This window comes from Staurois parvus, unplaced genomic scaffold (genome assembly GCF_062004578.1).
Source record: "Staurois parvus isolate SC_StPar_1 unplaced genomic scaffold, SC_StPar_1.0 ptg000001l, whole genome shotgun sequence".
NCBI lineage: Eukaryota > Metazoa > Chordata > Amphibia > Anura > Ranidae > Staurois > Staurois parvus.
Window position 1 is genome coordinate 4,679,670 of NW_028317797.1, and position 23,367 is coordinate 4,703,036.

The 23,367-nt window shown below is 42.2% G+C and overlaps 1 protein-coding gene across 1 annotated transcript in view; it reads right to left on the reverse strand.

Moving 5' to 3' along the window:
• PPP3R1 (protein phosphatase 3 regulatory subunit B, alpha) overlaps nt 1–20,347 on the reverse strand; it is a 110,249-nt gene extending 89,902 nt beyond the window's left edge. Inside the window, exon 1 of the mRNA XM_089681742.1 lies at nt 20,169–20,347. Within this exon, the coding sequence (XP_089537868.1) occupies nt 20,169–20,171 (3 nt within the window). The 5' untranslated portion in view covers nt 20,172–20,347. The remainder of the gene's footprint in view (nt 1–20,168) is intronic.
• Between the last annotated feature and the right edge of the window lie 3,020 nt (nt 20,348–23,367).

The following is a 23,367-nucleotide window of genomic DNA, read 5'->3' on the forward strand; positions in this document are numbered from 1 at the left end:
CTGTATTTTTCATACAGGTGCCCACATTTTGCACCTTGAATTTCAAAGACCCTCATGAAAGGTAACTGATAAGGTGACTATATGTCAGTATCAATGGATTCACTGCCTTCTGCTGCCTAATTGGAAACATTCCTCTCTCGTTTTTTGATATGATTGTAGGGCTTTTCATTCACCATCTTATGTGGCACACTATATCAGAGCTGATTTTGGGACTTGGAATTGCTTTGACTAGTCCACCATTTACTGACTACGTTCTTTTCTGTTCTGTGGTAACGCATCCTGAGATCTCCACTCTTGTTTCTTTTCATCCATGCACTTACCAGTGTATTTAGATGGGCCCAGGGTGTATATGTGTATGAATGACACGCTTATGGACCTCTAATTTTTACCCATTGATAATTTAATATACCCCAATTTGGGTTGAGCTTCCAAAAGACCAATATACACATATACCACATTGGACGTCCGGATGTCTTTAATTGACATGGTTTATAAATTTATGTCATGTATGATTACATCTGGTTGTGGTTGCTGAACACTTACTTGTCGTTGCTACTGCAAATGACTTTGCTTAAACTGAATAAATTTAGTTTTTATTCATCATAATCTGCTACAAATCTCGTTTGCTGTCCAATTAACCACTTGTCTCATGGAATGGGCTTAACCCATCCATGCAATATTTTTTGGTTTCTGCTGTGCAAGAGACAAGCCTACATCAGACCGTCGCAACTGAAGATTAAAACTATTTGCTTTATGAGTGCTATAAGCAAGGGATCAACCACTGCAGGGGTAAGATCTTTTAAAGCGGAACTGAAAACTCTCAAACATTAACGGTTTGTAATCCTTATGCTGCTAGCATTAGAAAATACATAGGAAGGTATCCTATATTTACTAGTTTTAAACTTTTTTCTTCTTCACACATTTCTTCAGTTTCCTGGTTCTGGCCTAGGCCAAACAGAAGCCACATATCCCAGAACTCTTCATGGGCATTTTTTCATCTGAAGGGCTTTCTCAGCCAAGTACGCTCTCCTGCCTGCATGTATGAGCTAAGGGCACATGGATTTCAGGAAGTAAATGCTGAATGAACGTCTGCCCTTACTCAAGGTGGACAGGACTAGAAATGCGAGGGGGTGTTTTTCAAAGCGACTTCTCAAAATAAAGCATGGAGATATGGATGGGTAGGTGAGTTTCCAATGTATAATAAAAATAAAGTTCTGCTTTAAGACTTCATTCACAATTGAGAATTTTGTAGCTTGAAGCTCCAAGAAAAGTTTTAAAAAAATCAATTGTTCTCTATGGTGCCATTTCACACATGAAAAAGGTCCCATACAGAACTAAGGGACCAGTGTTCTAGAGGTGGCTTCCAAATGATCATCAGTTGGATTCTAAAAGTGGAATTTCAGTCCAAAAAAAAAAAAAAAAATATCAAACATTGGTGATGACATTTTAGGGAGTTCAGTTTTAAAATTAGGCTGTCATGTAATCATTTATTAGCACAAACGCTCACCTGTGCTATTTTGGGGGCCATTTTAAGTAAGGGCAGGTGAAGCCAGCACCTGTTTCTTCTGGGATATGCATGACAGAGACACACACACACCTCACTGCCCTTCAAGGACTGATCACCAGCCTCCAGACACGCCTCTGAGCCCTCTCAAGCACGAAGCCCTCGGAATAACATTTAAAATTAAAGAAAAAAAAAATTACTCCTGGGATTTGTGACAATAACCCAGGAGTCAATGTATGCACAGACTACATCATTTGCCTAAGCGAATAAAGCAGGAAGTAAAAAAAAAAAAAAAGAGAAAAAAAAAAAAAGGAGGAAAACCTCTAACAGGCTGAATAGCTTCGGTGACACAGCAAGCCTCATCAGAGCTCAATGGGCACCCAGACCAAAACCAGGTAAAAGTCCAATATAATATTATTGTTGGTAATAGAAGAGTCAAAAATATGGCTACAATAATATAAAACAGTCAATGATGAAAAATGATGTATATGAGTATGTAACACAAAATTTAGAACAAACGCATCCCAAATTTTAGCTGACTTGACTGAATTAGAAGTATTAAGAGATACAAATTATATAGACAGTTAAAACAAGTAAAGTATATATAAAAATGTAAAGATATTAAATTGCATAAAAAAGAAAAATGTGCAAAAGGTACAGAAAAAAAAAAAAAAAAAAAATCACACTGCTGAAATTGGACTAATTGGCTACTAGAACAAGTACTAAAATGTATCTGGTACCAAAGCTCTCCTCTTAAGACAGGCATGCCGATTTGAATGGAGCTGCCAATTAGTCTTTATTCAGTGGCTTGGTTTTCTACTGTTTATTACTTCTATTTTATCACTTATTTCAGTAGCTTATTAGTCTTAGTTCAGCAGCTTTGTTCCTTACATTTAGTATTTATGTCATTAGCTAAATAGTTCAACAGTTTTGTTTTTTAGTGCTTTAAATTACTCATTTTAGAAGCCAATTAGTTTAATTTCAGCAATTTGCCTTCTTAGTGTTCATTAGCACTTCAGTAGTAGTTTTCAGTAGTTAAACTCGCATGTTTTTCAGTAGTCTGGTATGGTAGTGTTTTTTTGTATTTATTTCAGCAATTTAGTCATTTCAGTAGTCCTTTCTCAAGTTTTTTTTTTAGAACCAATTGAAGTAGGTAAATTGTTTTGTAAAGAGTAGGTGCAGTGCTGAGATCAAAATAATCAAAATACAATAAAGTGCAATAAGCATTTTATTGCACTTTATTGTATTTTGATCTCAGCGCTGCACCTACTCTTTACAATATTGATCTTGGAAGGTTTTGGGTACCTTTATTGGTGTTACAGCAGCTTGCCTATAGCGCTCACTTTGTTTTCTATGCTCATTTCAGGTAAATTGTTTTATTTCAGCAGCTTGGCCTCTTAGTGTGTTATAGTACTACTTCTAGTAGCCAATTAGTCCTGTTTCAGCAGCTTGATTGTTTTTCTGCACTTTATGCGTTTCTATATCTACTTATTTGTATCTTAACATTTCTAATCCATTTGAGACAACTGAAGTTTATAAATATAACTTTATTATAGAATGTTCTAGGATTTGTGTTATATAGAGTGGATATAAGAAATATCACACCTCTTTAAAATAATCACTTTTGTTGCTTTTCAGCCTGAAATAAAAAACAGGCAGTTTTTGTTTTATCCTGTTGTATTTAATCAGTGCAACTTAAAACATCCAAGTGAAAGATAGAACACCATGTAAAAAAAAAAAATTAAAAAGTTCAAAAACAGAATCACCGCATTGGAAACAGGATTATCTCCGTGTCAGTATTTTGTTGAACCACCTTTTGTTTTATTTGTAGTCTTAGTTTGTTGGGATATGTCTCTAACTTTGCACATCTAGACTTTGTAATATTTGCCCACTCTTCTTTGCATAACTGCCCAAGTTCAGTTAAATTTGATGGTGACCGTTTGTGGACTGCAGTCTTTCTACAGATTTTCAATGGGGTTTAAGTCTGGACTGACTAGGCCATGCAAGGACATTCACCTTTTTCTCTTTCAACCAAAGTGTGGTCATTTTTACGGTGTGCTTTGGGTCATTGTTATGTTGGAAGGTGAACTTTCTTCCCATTGTCAACTTTCTGGCAGAGGGCAGCAGATTTTCCTCAAGAATTTGACAGTATTTTGCCCCATCCATACCGACAAGTGCTCCAGTCCCTGCTGCAGAGAACCCCCCATAATGACATATTACCACCTCCATGCTTTCCTGTAGGAATGGTGTTATTTGGATGGTGAGCTGTATTGGCTTTCTGCCAGACATCATTTAGTGTTGAGGCCAAATAATTCAATATTGGTCTCATCTGACCAGAACACCTTTTTCCATGTGGCCTCAGAATCTTCAAGGTGCATTTTGGCAAAACTCAGTCATGACTGCATGTGTCCTTTGAGTGGTCTTTTTAATGCAACCCTGGCATACATGCCACATTTGTGGAGAATTTTTGATATTGTTGTCACATGCACGCAATGACCACTCTTTATGATAAATTCCTGCAACTACATCAGAGCTGCATTAGGCCACTTGGTAGCCTCTCTGACCAGTTTCCTCCTGGCTCTTTCATCCAGTTTGGAGTGATGACCTGATCCAGGGAGGGTCTGTGTAGTACCTTTCACTTCTTAAAGCAGGGCTCCACCCAAAAGGGTAAGTTCAGCTTTAAGGACTGCTCCCCCACTCCCCATTAAGGATTGGCACCTTTGGTGGGCGGAGGGGAGCGTATACCCAAATTCGACAGGTACCCGCTCCCACTTCCGGTTCGATCGCCTAGGCGATCGGAAACAGAAGGTGTCCTCCCTCCCTCCTTTCCTGTAGGCTTTTGGGACACGTGACAGGTCCCAGAAGACTACAGGACCATTCATGAAGCGCAGCGCTACTTGCGCATGCGCAGTGGGTACCCGGCTGTGAAGCTGCAAGCTATCACAGCCGGGTGCCCACACTGAAGATGCCCACCTCCTAGAATCCAGGACGGCTGGGGAAAAAGGGGTGTGGGGGGACACACCACGGGACTGAGGGACAGGTAAGTGGCTGTTTTTTTAAAAGTCAGCAGCTACAGTTTTTGTAGCTGCTGACTTTTATTTTTTGACAGGTGAGTGGAACTCCGCTTTAATAACAGACTTCACTGTGCTTCTAGGCATTGATAAAGCATTTAAATTTTTTTTGTAGCCATCTCCTGACATGTCCTGTCTCCTGTCCACAACTTTATCCCGAAGATCTTTTGACAGTGCCTTGCCACCCAGAGTTGATAGTACAACTGAAGCAAACAATCAGGGACTGAAATGCTCCAGGAATGCCTTCATGCTGAGCTAATCAAAATGACCACAGATTATCACAGTTGAAAGTCAAATGGCTTTGACTCAGTGATTCTGTTCCTGATTTTTTTTTTCCTGACATGTTGGTGTTACAGCTTTCACATGGATGTTACAAGTTGCACTGAGTAAATACAGCTGGATAAAATAAAAAAACTGTTATTTCATGCTGCAAAGCAATATAATTTGATTTTAAAGGAGGCGATTCTTTTCTATACCCACTGTTCTCATATGCATATTTAAACACGTTATTATTACTGTTTTGTGCTTATTCTTGATGGATGGAAAATAGTGTCGCTCCCAAAATGCGTTTATTTTTAAGATGACCTTTTTTTTTTCTTTTTACCAAAAATCTAAAATTATCTTAGACTCTTCCACCCAGTTTGGTCTGGTGCTCCTTTCTGAAATTCTATGGTTTGTTACAGTTGGGGTAGGCCACTTTTGCAATGTCCTCCCCAAAAGGTACAAGGCTAATAAGCACTTGAGGGAAGCAAACATCTTGTCAGGGTGTTTTTACTCTCTAAAAAGTTAGAACAGAATGTGAAATAGGAAACGCTTTGTGGCCTTAGGGGCTGCAAAGGATCCAAGACTGGAAACAACATTGGTAGCAATAAATGGCTATTTGCACACCTCATCGATTTGAGTGTAGAGGAAGGCATGCCATCCCTAGCAGTAGACCGTGACTCATGAAGAAAGCTCATAAGTCTTTGACTGGAATGATTCAGAGTCTCAGCGGCTTTCAAAAACGCAGATAAATCTTACCTGCATGAGAAGGCAGGAGAGAGCTTGTAGCCACTGGCATCAAAAGTAAAGAACTGAGTGATTTGGGCCAATTCTTGCATTATCTTAGTAAAAACTAGGGTTGCATCGATACTGAGTACTTGCACAAGTACTCATACAAATGCATACTCATGCAAAGATTTGCATGTGATTTGAACAGGAATGCAGTGCCGTTCCTGTCCAAATCGCATGCGGTTTCCCACACTTTGTTTGGCTGTGACCGCTGGAGGCTGGGGAGAAGAGAGCCATGGGAGAAACAGGAAACAGGATGAGACCAAGCCTCAGCTGCTGATGTCAAAAGTGGGATCGGGAGCCAGAGGTGGTGGAACCAGTCATGCTGGGAGGTTTGTGCACTGCTCTTGTGTGAACTCAAAGTCACTATGACAAGCCTAGGTTTAAACGACAACTGTGCCGGAAGCTGAATGCGATTTGGACAGGAATCGCAACACATTCCTGTTCAAATCAAATGCAATATTCTGCAGTGCAGTTTAAGCGCATTCATTTTGAATGGGCTCAAATCACACCACAAAAGGTATCAGTACTTGGAATTGGTGAGCACTTGATACTTGCCACTACAAAAACAGTACGGTGCATCCCTAGTAAGAAAAAAAAAAAAACCCCAGCTGAAAGGGCAGGGGAACTGGCCACACCCAATAAAGCCAAAAAGGACTGTGATGAGGGAATGAACTAGCACTAGAGCCATTAGTGGTGTGTGAGCTGGAGGCACCCTGTATAGCAAGACTGTACTACCACCTCCCTTCCAGTGTCTAGAATCAGACATGTTACAACCACATGGAAGTAAAGTAACATAGGTTCAGGAGAAGAGACCTGGCGTCAGGTATTCGAAAAACCCAGATATTACCAGGTGAGGCTCACATGGCCAAAGGTGGTCGAAGTCACTCTAGGTGGGCAGTAGGAACAATCTGAAGTTCCATGCTGCTCTTTGCAAACAGGAACAGCAGCCGGAAAGATTCTTATAGCAGTAGTAAACACCACTTGTTCACTTGTACCTACAGGCAAGCGCATAGTAAATCTTACTTATAGGTACAAAGATTATCTCCTAAAAGTGCACCACTTACAAGATATATCTGCAACGTCTGCAACTAGTGACATCACTAGCGCATGTGCACTGAAGGGATGGCATGCCATCCCTTCAGAGCTCTGTGCCGTGTGACTCCTGTGCCCATGCACGGGAGTGACATCATCGCAGCACGGCCATCCAAATGGCTGGAACCCACGAGCTTGGAAAGAAGACCAGCTGAGGTTGAAGATAGAAGCCTTGTCAGTGGTGACCGGCACTGCTGGAGGGCTTCACTTTAAGAGAAGTCTTTCAAAATGTGCTAGTATGCAAATCACCTGCCAGTAAAAACAGCCTTTACTACAGTTTTAATGTACAGATTATAGCATGAAAGAGTGCAGAGCACGCAATACTCTACAGGCAGGTAATGTCCATACTCAGTCTCACAGCTTACAGCAAACCCAGCAGTCAAGTGGGAGTTTTAAAGGCACCGAGAGATCTAAGTAATTGAGGTAGCTCCCAGTGCTCAGCTTGACTAGCTTACACGAGTCCTCAGAGACAGCACAAGTGCTGAGGCAATTCCAACAGTTCTGAACGTGGAAAGTGCTCGGTGGATAATTTGCTGCCAGAACAGAATCTGGAAAGCACCATATGTTAAGCCCAGTGTGCAAAGGTCACTTTTAGGCCATCTCTGCAAAGTCCAGTCAAGCAGGGTCCAGACGCATTCCAATAGCCTGGATGAGGATGGGTGCACCAGATGGCTGCAATAGAAGAGACATGCTTCAACCATTTTGCAGCCAGGTCCGCATGTCAAAAGGACCCGAGAGTGGGGGGGGGGTTACAAACAAGCCAGTAAAACCGATAGGCAGACTCCTGCCTGCCAGGTAGAAGCAGTTGGGTGGCTGCGCTGCCACCCATTTGCTTCCACCTACCACCAGTGCCGGCATGCCTCCCCCTCCCCCCCCAGTAATCCAGGCTCCACTTGCCCATCTGTGGGCCCGAGGAATGCCAGGTACCAGTGGGTTGAAGGGAAGGAGGAGAGCGGACACACATTAGGAGGGCCAGTGTGCAATCCTTCAGTAGGTGAAAGACTCCCTGAGTCCCTAATAAAACAATTTGACAGCCACTACTCAACATCTAACAATGCTAACTGCCTAGCTGTTATGTCGACTGACATACTTTAATAAATGGACTAAAACAGAACTGCAGATCAGGAAAATTGATAGCAAATTCAGAAGTCCTTACCTGTATACTTGGTTCAGGTTTGTGACTCAAATTATGGAAGCCAATGGGTCAGCAAGAAAACCAGGCAACCCACATCTTCAGAAGGAGAGGTCAACAATGACATCTTCGTTTAATCCCACAGCTGGTTTCCTTGACAGGAAATCCTAAGGGAAATCCTTAGAAGCATCTTAGTGCTGTAGATTTCCTTCAACCTCTTTGCAGCCACTGTCTACATGCATGATTACAGCAACAGATGAATGTTAATTCTCAGGGGCAGTTTCCTGATGATGACAATAGTAGACCATGCCTTCCTAGCGCATGTTGAAATGGCAATTTAGAGTGCCCACAGGAAGAATGTGCAACTATGCAGGTGCACAATAGTGGGGGTGGGATAAAACATTGCTAGCCTATTATAGTAAATGCCTAGACATGGACTTTCATGGAGGTATAAGGTATTATTTAAATAAAAACTGTAGATTTAAAAATATTGAAAACTACTTAAATAATTTCAATTAAAACAAGCATGGCATTTTAGTAAATTATATTTACATAAATGTTACAGACTCAATGTGTCATTAAACCCAAGTCATCATAACCTTGTCAATACATCCTATATTACATTGTGTGCATACTCACTTTGCCGCTAGAACATTAGTTTTCCATAGATTGAAAAAAAAAAACAAAAAAAAAACATGTTGATCCTGCTGTCCCATGTCCCTCCCCTCCTTGTCTGTGTTCCCGTGTTCCCGCTGCAGCCCAAGATTGTATAGACCACATGTTGCCAAATCTGAGCATGCTCCAGTTTCAGTTCCCTTCCAAGCTGTTTATTTCCTCCTGTTTCTTATATGTTCAGCCCTTGTGACTACAGAGTGACACGGGAATGTATGCACAGTGGTAAATGACACTCCTCTTCCTGCCCAATGTCCCTGTGTTGCTAAAAACTATGGGGGGCAGGATATAAGATGATTCATGGAGGATTAACCTCCCATCATTCCTACACACCACAGACACAGGCTGGAGGGGCATGACACAGCATGTGATTGTCAGAACCTCCTCCAGATATCTTTACAGTGTCAACAAAGTGAAAGCTATTGCTATTCAATTTAAACCCCAGCTATACCAAGTTACTGCACAAAGAATTATTATTATTATTCAGTATTTATAGAGCGCCAAAAAGTTTGCTCAGCGCTGTACATTATAGTGGGGGACAGTACATGAGACAATACAGTAACAATACAATACACGAGGGGTTCGAGGGCCCTGCTCCTTGGAGCTTACAATCTAGGAGGGAGGGGATAGTGGTACAGGAGGAAATGGCTGTGGGGGATGGAGTGGTAGGAGGAGTGGAGGAGATCGGCTGTTAGGTGAGGGCGGGGTAGGCTTCCCTGAAGAGATGGGTTTTCAGGGTGCGCCTAAAAGGTGAGGAGGGTAGATGACAGTCTGATGGATTGGGGTAGTGAGTTCCAGAGGATGGGGGAAAACCTGGAGAAGTCCTGGAGTCAGGCATGGGAGGAGGAGACCAGGGAACTGGAGAGTAGGAGGTCTTGTGAGGAGCGAAGAGTACGTGTTGGGTGGTATTTGGATATCAGGTCGGTGATGTAGTTTGCGGCAGTATTATGAATAGCTTTGTACGTCAATGTTAGTAGTTTGAATTTTATGCATTGGGCAATCAGAAGCCAGTGGAGGGAATGACAGAGGGGGGTGGCGGATACGGAATAACATTTGCTTTGAAATATAAATTTTCATTAGGCTTTATCCATTCTCCACCCGCCCACAGTAGGTTTTACTGTAGGAAGGCAGCAGCCGCAGGCTAGGTAATGTACCTGTATGTCACCCAGCATACTCGCACTGGCCTGCCCCCAGGGGAACACAGTGCATCCCTCTCGGGATGGACACAGCACATTGCCAATTGCGGTAACCAGGTGTTTTGAGCGTCCAGGATGCCACATGATTGCTATATAATCACATGATCTCAGTGTCAAAACAACTGTTATGAATTGGTTTCATTCATAACAATTGTGCTTAGTATTGTGATGCTTCGATTGGCACACAGTTATCACATGTACCTGGACCAATCACAGCACCCTGTACTGTGTGATTCATTGTAGCCAACCACAGATCACTACTAATCACAGCTGTTATGTATGTAACCCACAGGTGTCAAACTGTGGCCCTCCAGCTGTTGAGAGACTGCAAGTCCCATTATGCCTCTGCCTTTGGAAGTCAAGCTTGTCAGCCTTGCAATGCCTTATGAGATTTGTATTGTAACCCATTCATGACAGTTCAAAAAACATTGCTGTTACAGTATGTCACAAAAAAAATGTTTGTACATACTGTCATCAGTCAGTATCCCTGATCACTGCCAAGCCAGTCATATGAGGATGCTGTACTGCACTAGCGACAATATATAAAGAAAAAAATTGTTTAAAAAATGTATTTAGTATCTTCATTTTTCCCAAAAATTGTAACAAAAAATTGCAACTTCAAAAAAACAAAAACAAGTAAAAAACAAAACTCGCCATGCCTCTTACTAAATACCTTGGATAGTCTATTTCTGAAAAATGGGTCATTTGGGGGGGGTATTTGTAACCTGTCCTGGCATTTTAAGGGCTTCAAGAAACGAGATAGGCCGTCAGTACATCAGGATTGGTCCATTTTCAAAATATATATTACACACACACACACACACACACACACACACACACACACACACACACACACACACACACACACACTTCCAGAATATATAAAAACTTTCACACAAACTAATTACTGCACATTTATTGGGATTTTAATTTTTTTTTTTAAACCAAAGACATAGCAGAATACATTTTAGCCTAATATGAAGAAATTTGATTTTATTGGATATGTTTTATAACAGAAAAGTAGGACAATCTTTTTTCCCCCCCCCCATATTTTCAGTCTTTTTTTCACTAAGGGCTCGTTCACACTTGACTGTTTTACCAACGCTTGCCAAACGCCCCTATAGCGTTTGGCAAGCGTCGGTCCGGCGCTTGTGGAGCGTTTAACGTTCGGCAAATGCTGCATGCGTGGCTTAGCGGAGGTTGCTAGGCGTTTGTCGAGCGTTAAAAATGCTCCGCAAACGCCTATAACAAAGTTTAAAATGGTGTTAACACACCGCAAATACCCCACAACCGCGCCGCAAACGCCGGCCGGGCGTTTGCAGAGCAGCAGCATAGGCTAGAATAGGAGGCTTCAACGCCTCCTGACACAACCAGAGGCGTCCGTTTTGCCATGATGCGACGCTAACACTCCCGTTAGAACAGCACCATGTGCTGCAATGTGCAGAATTGTCAGTGGCGTTTGGGAAGCGTTTTGCCCCTCTGCCACCTGCACACAACGCTAGTGTGAACGTAGCCTAATACAGAGAAAAAAAGTGGTGATCAAATACCACTAAAAGAAAGCTCTATTTGTGTGAAAATATTATACACATTTGAGTACAGTGTTGCATGACCGTGTGAATGTAGTAAAAGCAGTACAGTGCTGAATAGCAAAAAAACGTAACTGGTCACGAGAGAGATAAAACCTTCTGCATGTCTAGTGGTTAAAACACTGTTGCTATTAAAGTTTTACTAAACACACAACAGTTAAATCAGTCTGTATATGCAGTAAAGCCTGTTATTTAACTTACTGTGGAAGCAATGTTGTTAATCCTCTGCCCTGTGTAAAATGGCTGTTTGTTCCGGTCTTCTCTGATCCCCCCCCACTTTCTTCAACAGTCCCCAGTCCATCTGCTGATAGTATAGAGCCCTAGGAAGCACTCTGCACATGCTCATTTTGGTGTGTATTGCTAGAGTTTTTTTGGGGTTGTTTTTGGAAGGGTGCATGTGATCAGCACACGGCCAATAAGCGCTGTCCAGGCAGAGGGTCAAGGGTCATGCAGCGTTATAGGACAGTCAAAGGAGAATGGAAACTCTTCCTACAAGCTTTAACCAGTGCTCAGCCAGATTACAATTGAAGTCACAAGACTGCTATATACTGCTGAAGAGAAAAAGGTATTTAGCAGTTTACATATACCAATATACAGGTGAAACTCGAAAAATTAGAATATCGTGCGAAAGTTCATTTATTTCAGTAATGCAACTTAAAAGGTGAAACTAATATGTGAAATAGACTCATTAAATGCAAAGCAAGATAGTTCAAGCCGTGATTTGTCATAATTGTGATGATTATGGCTTACAGTTCATGAAAACCCCAAATCCACAATCTCAGAAAATTAGAATATTGGGAAAAGGTGCAATATTCTCGGCTCAAAGTGTCCCACTCTAATCAGCTAATTAAGCCATAACACCTGCAAAGGGTTCCTGAGCCTTTAAATGGTCTCTCAGTCTGGTTCAGTAGGAATCACAATCATGGGAAAGACTGCTAACCTGACAGTTGTGCAGAAAACCATCATTGATACCCTACATAAGGAGGGAAAGCCTCAAAAAGGTAATTGCAAAAGAAGTTGGATGTTCCCAAAGTGCTGTATCAAAGCACATTAATAGAAAGTTATGTGGAAGGGAAAAGTATGGAAGAAAAAGGTGCACAAGCAGCAGGGATGACCGCAGCCTGGAGAGGATTGTCGGGCAAAGGCCATTCAAAAGTGTTGGGGACTTTCACAAGGAGTGGACTGAGGCTGGAGTCAGTGCATCAAGAGCCACCATGCACAGACGGTTCCTGGACATGGACTTCAAATGTCCTATTCCTCGTCAAGCCGTTCCTGAACAACAAACGTCAGAAGCGTCTTACCTGGGCTAAAGAAAAACAGACCTGGTCTGTTGCTCAATGGTCCAAAGTCCTCTTTTCTTATGAGAGCAATTTGTGCATCTCATTTGGAAACCCAAGGACCCAGAGTATGGAGGAAGAATGGAGAGGCACACACTGCAAGATGCTTGAAGTCCAGTGTGAAGTTTCCACAGTCTGTGTTGATTTGGGGAGCCATGTCATCTGCTGGTGTTGGTCCACTGTGCTTCATTACGTCCAGGGTCAACGCAGCCGTCTACCATGAGATTTTGGAGCACTTCAAGCTTTCTTCCGCAGATGAGCTTTATGGGGATGCTGACTTCATTTTCCAGCAGGACTTGGCACCTGCCCACACTGCCAAAAGCACCAAAACCTGGTTCAATGACCGTGGGATTACTGTGCTTGATTGGCCAGCAAACTCGCCTGACCTTAATCCCATAGAGAATCTATGGGGCATTGCCAAGAGAAAGATGAGAGACATGAGACCGAACAATGCAGAAGAGCCGAAGGCCGCTATTGAAGCATCCTGGTCTTCCATGACACCTCAGCAGTGCCACAGGCTGATAGCTTCCATGCCACTCTGCATTGAGGCAGTAATTGCTGCAAAAGGGGCCCAAACCAAGTACTGAGTACATATGCATGCTTATACTTTTCAGAGGTCTGATATTGTTCTATGTACAATCCTTGTTTTATTGATTGCATGTAATATTTTAATTTTCTGGGATTGTGGATTTGGGGTTTTCATGAGCTGTAAGCCATAATCATCACAATTATGACAAATCATGGCTTGAACTATCTTGCTTTGCATGTAATGAGTCTTACATATTAGTTTCACCTTTTAAGTAGCATTACTGAAATAAATTAACTTTTGCACGATATTCTAATTTTTCGAGTTTCACCTGTAAGTGCATTTCCATGTTCTGTGTACTGTGGGAGACCAGATATAGTGAATGCAGGGTCCTGGGTTTAGTAACACTATTTTGTTTCTCTCTTCTGTTTTCCTTTTGTCAAGTGATCAATCAGTATTGTGCAGACACAGATTCATAGTCCAAACATACTCTGTTGCTTCAGAGTGTACATCAGTAGAGTATTAGAAACTCCCCCCGCTGATATTTCCCCAAGGATGTGAAAGACCTGGGAAACATCATGTGACCACTAAACAGCAATAATTAACGTGGTAGTAAACTATGTAAAATCCGGATTCCTATAACCGAGAGACCCTAGTGGTCTCTACTGTCATAAATGTCCTTCCTGCACATGCGCAGCTCAGACCGCATTTACAACCTGTTCTGTGTTGCTGTGACTCCTGTGCGCATGTGCGGGAGTGATGTCGTCGCAAGCCCAGCCATTCAAGCGGCCGAAGATCTGAAACTCGGAAGGAAGACCAGGCAAAGATGGAATCACCAGGGGAGCAGTGACAGCGCTGAGCTGGAGGTCTCCATCAGCAGGCAAGTCTGTCATAATGTGCTAGTATGCAATGCTTACTAGTACATTACAACTTAAAAATGCAGGAAGATCGGACTATTTCTTTTTAGGAAGCAAGTTCACTACCGATTTAAATAAGTTATTCAGATGCTTTTTTTATATCAAAGTGGCATGATCTTTATACAAACATAAAATAGCAATTAAACATTGTATATTTAGTATAAATTTAACATCTCCACAGTCAAACTGTATAAATTTCAAAAACCTACGACCTAACAAAAAGAAAGGATGTCAAACTGAAAAACATTATCAATGCAAAATTTGCAGGCGGAAGTCTGAAATCGGATTAAGAAATTCTTATCTAAAGTGGTGAAGCATGGTAGATAACCAGGATAACATATCAATACTGGAAATAAAGAGAAAAATGTTTCACATTACAGAAAAAAAAAATACTGCCCAACTATATAACAAATATAAAGACCAAACATAAAGATCAACATCTGCATCACACCAATTAAAGCGTAAATAATTAGTAATGTAAGTAGCAACAAAGCTAAGGGATCCATTCAATTCGTCAAGCCTCAAAACCTCTACTTTGTAATAGCAATAGTAATTATATAATCAGCTACATTACACAATTGCTTTGTCAGCGTTAACTGTGCATTAATATGCCTGTTTCATGAGTTGACTGTGTATTGGACCTTCACATACCAATACTGCATCAAAAACTTCTTAGCAAAGGAATGACTGACTAAAAGATCTAATTCGATTTCTAATCATTCAGTTTTATATTCATTTATAGCAGCATACTGACTGCCTGTACACTCTAGCTTTATTTTCTGTAATTTACAACATGTAGAGTGGCAATCATCACCACATATCTGAATTCTGGATGTGCTTTATCAGCTATTTCCGTTTTTAAACATTCAATTCACACTGAGGAGTCTGACAGAATGAACATGTTGAAACACTGCTCTTGCAAAGCCTTTCCCAGACATATGAAGCTTCAATATCCTCCCCGCCTATATGCATTTAGATTTATACAGACTACAGCCCAATTTCCTAGCATTACATTGCCAGGAGGGAGGGGGGGTCTGCACCAAGTGACAGGGTATTAAAGCCCAATCAATAGGTGACAGATCAGAGAGGATATCCCTGAGCATACAAACTGCAGTCCTGTTTCTATGCGCATTCACAAAGAAGGAAGGGGGGGGGGGCTGTCACTCAAGCATGGTGATAATTAAAGCCCCCGGGTGAATGGGAGGGACACCAGGACTAATCAGCAAATAAGCCTCATTACTGTGTTCTCCTGTATCCTCTGTGCACAAATCCTGCGCCATTTTACTGATTAACCCTTTTGCAGTACACAGACCACACTGCAAGCTTGACAAGAGGAGAAACCTGCTCCCTGTCAAATGTCAATTGAGGTATTCCTTTTGTTCGCTCTCTAAATATCAGACGAGGATGAAAGGGGGAAAGGGGGTTCGTAGACAAGAATCTGTCATACAATCATCCACAGAAAGAATTTTCTCATTATAATTTGCTTTGAAGGTTTAATGCTTAAACATGGAAAGGACCATTTCCGACCCCTGGACATCAAATATTAATCTGAAATGTTCACATGCATCACACAGGTTGCATCAAAAGAACTGACCCATATATAGGCTACAGAACCAGCCAATAAGGCTCAATTTTACATAATCCGTTAACATGTCCGTGCTTAAATCCTTTGACAGCATATTGGCTCACACAGAAGGAGCCTGAGAAGAGGGGAAATACCCCCTCCAGCCAAATGTCAATAACCCTGGGCAGCGAGTGCATCCAGAGTCCATGTCAATCAAGGAGAGGAGGGTTTCTATGTAGCATACTGAAGCAAATAACATCAACACTGACAGGGTGTAGATTACTGCAAAGCATCATCCACATGACCCAGCGCCCCGCCTGTGAGTGGGAGACATGGGCTGAGCCAACTTCTCCACATACACTGCACCAGTCTACACACCAGGCTGATTTGTTAAAAACACAGCAAAGGAAAACAAAGCTGTCACCTGTAACTAATTCCTGAAGACCGATCTACAAAAACTACCCATTAACAAGCAACTGGGGTTCACCGATCAGCTTCTGGCAGACTGACTGGGTGCAAAAGGCTTCCCTTTCCTGCACCTCCAATTTTCATAGAAAAGACCAATGGAGAAGTTGCCCATAGCAACCGATAACATTTTTATTTCACAAAGAAAAAAAAATGCCATTGGCGGCATTTCTCATATTAGTCTCCCAGTACATAAATACAGATCAATAGTATACGCCAGCAATCCGAAATTATTATTATACAGTATTTATATAAGTTTGCTCAGCGCTGTACATTACAGTGGGGGGCAGAACATGAGACAATACAGGAACAAAACACGAGGGGTTCAATAGGTTGAGAAGCTGCAATTTCTAGACAGCCAAGACCCAATGTTACTCATTTACATCAGTAATATAACAGGGAGCTACTGCCTACAGTAAATGGTAGCATTCTTATTGTATTCAAAAAGAGAGTTTTGTATAGAAGAAAAGGCTTCTTCTCACATTGGTCTCCTAGTATACAAATACAGATTCATACTATACACCAGGCAGCTGCAATCCAAAGGGCTTCCAGATTCAATCCTACAGGTCACATCCATTTTGCAGATTTTCATCAGTATTAACAGGGAGCTACTGCCTACAGTAAATGATAATTCATATTTTATTCAAGATGAGAAAATGTCGTACTTGTCATATCGGTCCAGATCCATGCTATACACCAGGAAACTGCAATCCAAACCCCCCAGTGGGCTCAGAAACTACAGACTGCTTGCTTAAGGTAACATCCATTGTATTCCTTACATCAGTATTAACAGGAAAGCAATTCCTGCAGTAAATAAAACCCTATAAAGGAAAAGGCTCCACGTCTCACATCGGCCTCATAGTATATAGATTTACAGAATATACTGGGCCCCACTTCTCACATCTGTCTCATAATATATAAATACAGATCTATAGTATGCACCGAGCCCCCCTCTTATGTACAGATTTATAGTATATACTGAGCCCCCTCATACATAAATACGGATCCCTAGCATATACCAACCCCTTTCTTGTATATCAGTATAGATCTGTCGTGTATACTGAGCTTCTTCTTGTATATAGATAGAGATCTATAGTATATGTCAAGCCCATTTTTGTATATGAATACAGATCTATAGTACATACATTGAGCCACTTTTCATATGAATATAGATCCATAGTATATACACTGCGCCCCTTCTCATGTATGAAAGGAGATCTATAGTATATACACCAGCCACCCTTACGTATAAATACAGATCTATAGAATATGCTGGTCCCCCCTCATATATACATACTGAACTATAGTATATACCGGGCAACGTCTGTTATATGAATACAGATCTATATCACATTCTGCCCCTGCACGTCTCATATCAGTCTCACCACATATAAATTCAGATTTCTAGTATATGCTACGCCCATTTGTAAATAAATGCAGATCTATAGTATAGACTGTGACCCCTTTTCACATCATCATATATACAGATCTATAATATATACTGGGCTCCCCTCATATATAAATACAAATGTATGGTATATACCAGACTCCTTTCCTCACAATTGTCTATATATAAATATATATTTTATACTGAGCCCCCGTCATATATAAATACAGATCTATAGTATGTATTGGGCCCCCTTTCTCACATCAATCTCATCATATATAAATACAGATTTATGATGTATACCAGGTCCCCCTTGTATAAATACAGATGTATGGTATATACTGGGCTCCCTCTTTTCACATCATTGCATATATAGATCTATAGTATATACTGGGCTCCCCTCATATATAAACACAGATGTATGATATATACCAGACTCCTCTCCTCATATTTACATATATAGTATATAGAGTGTATATTTATATTTTATACTGGGCCCTCCTCACATATAAATACAGATCTATAGTATAAATTGGGTCCCCTTCCTCACATCAGTCTCATCATATATAGATTTATGGTGTATACCAGGCCCCCCTTGTATACAGGTCTACAGTATATACCAGCCCCCATCTCACATCATATGAACACAGATGTATGGTATATAACCCCCCCCCCCTCATATACATGGATTTATGGTATATACTGGTCTCATCCAATCGGTCTATAAATACAGATGTATAGGAACCCCCCTCATATATATGAGTTTATGGTATATACTGGACTCCTCTCTCCTCCCATCAGTCTATATATACAGATGTATAGTATATACCCCCCCCCCCTTTGTATATATGGATTTATAGTATATACTGGACTCCTTCCTCCTCCCATCAGTCTATAAATATAGAAGTATAGTATATACCCCCCCTCGTATACATGGATTTATGGTATATACTGGACTCCTCCCATCAGTCTATAAATACAGATGTATAGTATATAACCCCCCCATATACATGGCTTTATGGTATATACTGGACTCCTCCCTCCTCCCATCAGTCTATATATACAGATGCATAGTATTTAACCCCCCCTTTCGCATATATGGATTTATGGTATATACTGGACTCCTTCCTTTAGTTTATAAATATAGAAGTATAGTATATAACCCCCCCATATACTGGACTCCTCCCTCCTCCCATCAGTCTATATAATATACAGATGTATAGTATATAACCCCCCCCTTCGCATATATGGATTTATAGTATATACTGGACTCCTCCCATCAGTCTATAAATACAGATGTATAGTATATAACCCCCCCTCATATACATGGATTTATGGTATATACTGGACTCCTCTCTCCTCCCATCAGTCTATATATACAGATGTATAGTATATACCCCCCCCTTTGTATATATGGATTTATAGTATATACTGGACTCCCTCCTCCCATCAGTCTATAAATATAGAAGTATAGTATATACCCCCCCTCATATACATGGATTTATGGTATATACTGGACTCCTCCTATCAGTCTATAAATACAGATGTATAGTATATAACCCCCCCATATACATGGCTTTATGGTATATACTGGACTCCTCCCTCCTCCCATCAGTCTATAAATACAGATATATAGTATATAACCCCCCCTCATATACATGGATTTATGGTATATACTGGACTCCTCCCATCAGTCTATAAGTACAGATATATAGTATATAACCCCCCCTCATATACATGGATTTATGGTATATACTGGACTCCTCTCTCCTCCCATCAGTCTATATATACAGATGTATAGTATATACCCCCCCCCCTTTGTATATATGGATTTATAGTATATACTGGACTCCTTCCTCCTCCCATCAGTCTATAAATATAGAAGTATAGTATATACCCCCCCCCCTCGTATACATGGATTTATGGTATATACTGGACTCCTCCCATCAGTCTATAAATACAGATGAATAGTATATAACCCCCCCATATACATGGCTTTATGGTATATACTGGACTCCTCCCTCCTCCCATCAGTCTATAAATACAGATATATAGTATATAACCCCCCCTCATATACATGGATTTATGGTATATACTGGACTCCTCCCATCAGTCTGGAAATACAGATATATAGTATATACCCCCCACTGAGCATGCCCAGCCTGGCTCCTGTAACAGTGACATTGTATCCTCCGGTAGCAGTACTAATAACATGGAGATACAATATATGATACACTTCCTATCCCATCCCAGCTGACACTATCCCATAGAAGAGCCCTGTCATAAGAGGCACACTACATCCATTCTGTATGGGGATTGGCCTCCATAGGACCCCCTTCTATTCCTCTGTACCAGTCTATGTCCGGGCAGTGTACACAGACATGGGGGAGGGGTTGCTGAGGAGGAGGATTGGTTGCCATAGGTAACTGCCCCACTCCTCCCCCAGGCCTACACACAGCGAGCTGCTGTGGTCTAGGCTGGCGTGGCATGCTGGGAGTTGTAGTTCGTCAGCCCCCGGCTGCTCTCAGGTGGGAAAGACGGGCAGGGTTTCCGCGGCTTCCCCGGGGCCCAGTCTGCCAGGTGCACGCACAGCCCAGGCACCCCCCTCAGCCGCCTCTGCAATGCGGCCCTGACACAGCGGCGGCGGCCGTGTCTGACATGCTCACCATGGTGTCCGGCGGTCGGTGGGTCTAGTGAGAACTCGGGCTGAGCTGCTTTGGCTGGTCCGCTGGGTGCAGGCTCCGGCTGGAAGGAGAACGCTCCAACACTGACCCGCTGCAGCCTCGTACTAGGGGGACAGCGAGCAGCGAACGACGGGGAGGGAACGGGCGGAGCCTGGGTGTCGTCACGCGGAGCTGGGCGGGGTCTCCTGTCGTTTAGCGAAACGTCGCCTCACCCATAGGGACGCGCTGTCCTCATCACGCTACCAGCGTAGGAAAGAGCTGGCACAGCGTGCAGGCGCCATGAATGTTGAGGGCACCAGTGAACCTGTACTGAAAACTATCAAATACCGGAATTTTCTTTTCCTGATGCCAATCCATGGCAGCATACATATGATATTGCTCCGCCCCTATATCCTCCCACAGGGCCTGTGTAAATCTATAGAAGTCTGACTGAGAGCACCCTCTCCTATTCTTTCTACAAAGATCAAAATCAAACAAGGGAGGGTTTGTATGTTGCCATGGATTGGCATCAGGAAAGGAAAATTACGGTAAGTATTTGATACAATTTTCTGTTTTCCTGATGCCAACATGGCAGCATATATGTGATAAATAGTGAGCTAAACCGTGTGGCAGTATACATGGAAGCCTGGACTACCATTCTGTTGAAGTCCATTGAGGTATAAGCCCCTGGATCTTCCCTGCAGTGCCTGAGGCAGGTGCATTGCGGCAACAAGCCTGCTGCTTTGCAAACGTCTCCATAGACACTGCATGCGCTGCCCCGAATGTAGAGATGGGCCTGGCTGAATGGGCCTCTACCACTTCTGGAGGCTCTTGCCTGGTCGCACTATGTTTTCAGGATGACCTTGACACTCCAAGATGGCAAGGTTTGCTGCAGCTTCCTCCTCCGCGTTTGCCTGATGGAAACACAGCCTCCCAGAGGATTTAAACTAGGAAGAAGCTGGAAGGTAGGCATCTTAGATACCTGGTACATCCAGATTGGGTAGGTTAGGTGCCGCATGTGCCAGAAAGGATAGAATCACCAATTTGTAAGATGAAAACTGAAGCCACTTGGGGACAAAGGTGCTTGAGGGGCCCAACTTGTTCAAAAGACGTACGATGTAGGACGCTGTAGCCTGAAGTGCTTGCAGATCCAAATCTATGCCCCCTGAAGTTATCGACGGACACGGCATCGAGTGAAGTAACACTGAGGACTGCTCTCTCTTGGTGCAAACAGAGCCCTGGCAAGGAAATCCAGTCCTCGAATAAAATCCCACAGAGGAACGTTATTTCTCCTTAGGGCAAAGTCTCAGGACCAACCTTTTGAAATGCTCCCCTGGCAGCTCATGCACTCATTCTCTGATGAAAGCTGAAATTTGAGCCCTTACAGGACTAGGCTGAGCCCCAATTTCAGATCTGAGTGAGGAAATTATAGCAACTGGGTGACCCCTGGGTTGCTAGAATCAAAATCCTGCTCAGCTGCGAAGAATGTGAACCTGTTCTAGACTTCAGAGTAAATGGCATTTGTTGACATCCTCCCTGAAACCTTGCCAGGAGTTACCACTGTCAGAGGATGGTACAAGTCCTCCAGTCTTTCCCTCTCAATTTCTAGTCCATCCTGGGCTATGTGTCGTGGAAACATTGGTAGTTTGGTCCAGACTCCAGTTCCATGGCAAGGGTAAAACCCAGACCTGCAGGCCAATCGGCATGCTTGTTATCATAGTGATACTCTCGGACAACAGTTCTCCCTGGAACTCCATGACCAAAGGCAGTAAAGGAAAGCCATTTGCTAGGAAACTAAGCGACCACTTCCCCCACCAATGGGTGAGGGTAGCAAGAGAGGCACCTTGTGAAAGAATGGTGATTAAAACAGGATCAACTGAGAGAGGTCCCATACTTGAGTGATACAGGAAAAAACTTTTCAATTAAAGACCCAATAATTGGAAACCAAAAATACCTGGCGCCACAGCCCCTTTTGGCATCCTGGGTACCCAGAAGGAACACCACCCACAGCCCCTAAAGATTACATTTGGTCAGGGACATGATAGTTCCACTTCCATTGGAACCTGCCATTGAGTTTCCTTAATTTCTAAATACATGACACTGCTGCTGTGTTGACATCACGCAGAATAACCAGTCAAGCCTGAATGCAAGGTGACAGTGCACATAATAACTGCAAGTGGCAATCTGCCCTGTAGCACAGGCATAGGAGGTAGCAATGGTGCAGGATAATGAACCTACCATAGGGAATCAAGTGATTTCCCTGTCACACCCATAACCAGAGACTCCTGCACATTTGAGGAGAAGCACTTTGTATCAGCTGAAGTACCATCTTCTGCATTGCAAAAAGGAAATTCTTTGGAAGTCAAGAGAATCCAGTGTGCCCAGGGTAGCATAGGGATGCAAGACATCATCGTTTCCAGGAGACACCTGAATTGGGAAGCTTGACAAAACTGACTGATACCACATTCCGAAGATGCTCCCTGCTGCTTGGCTATCCTGAGAAGGAGCAGAAAAGCACTCGCTGGAGCATTAAACTGGGCTTCTGTATTGATGACTAGATGGGTCTGCTCCCACTGTTTTGACACCTCCTAAGCAGCCAAAATTCTCAGGCTGGCCGGATGAATACCCTTTTAAATGAGTAGGTGATCTGGGCTCTGGGCCAACAGTAGAATACCATCCAAGTAATGATGGATGTAAAGCACCCTATTTCCTCAGAGCAGCTACACAGATTAGGACCTCCGTAAAGGTCATCTGTGAGGTGAAAAGCCAAAAAGGAAGGTATGCAAACTGGAATTGTCCATCCTCCACTGAGATGCAGTTTCTTTAACCAATTCAATACTGGGCAATTTTACACCTTCCTGCCCAGGCCAGTTTTCAGGTTTCAGCGCTCTCACACTTTGAATGACAATTGCGCAGTCATACAACATTGTACCTAAACTAAAATTTTATCATTTTCTTCACACAACTAGAGCTTCCTTTTGGTGGTATTTAATCACCGCTGGGGTTTTTATTTTCTGCTAAATTAACAAAAAAAGACCAAAAATTAAAAAAAAAAAGACACGTTTTTCTTTGTTTCTGTTATAAAAGTTTGCAAATAAATAATTGTTCTTCATAAATTTAGGCCGAGATGCATTCTGCTACATGTCTTTGGTGAAAATAACCCAAACTAGGATGTATTTTTTAGTTTGTAGGAAAGTTATAG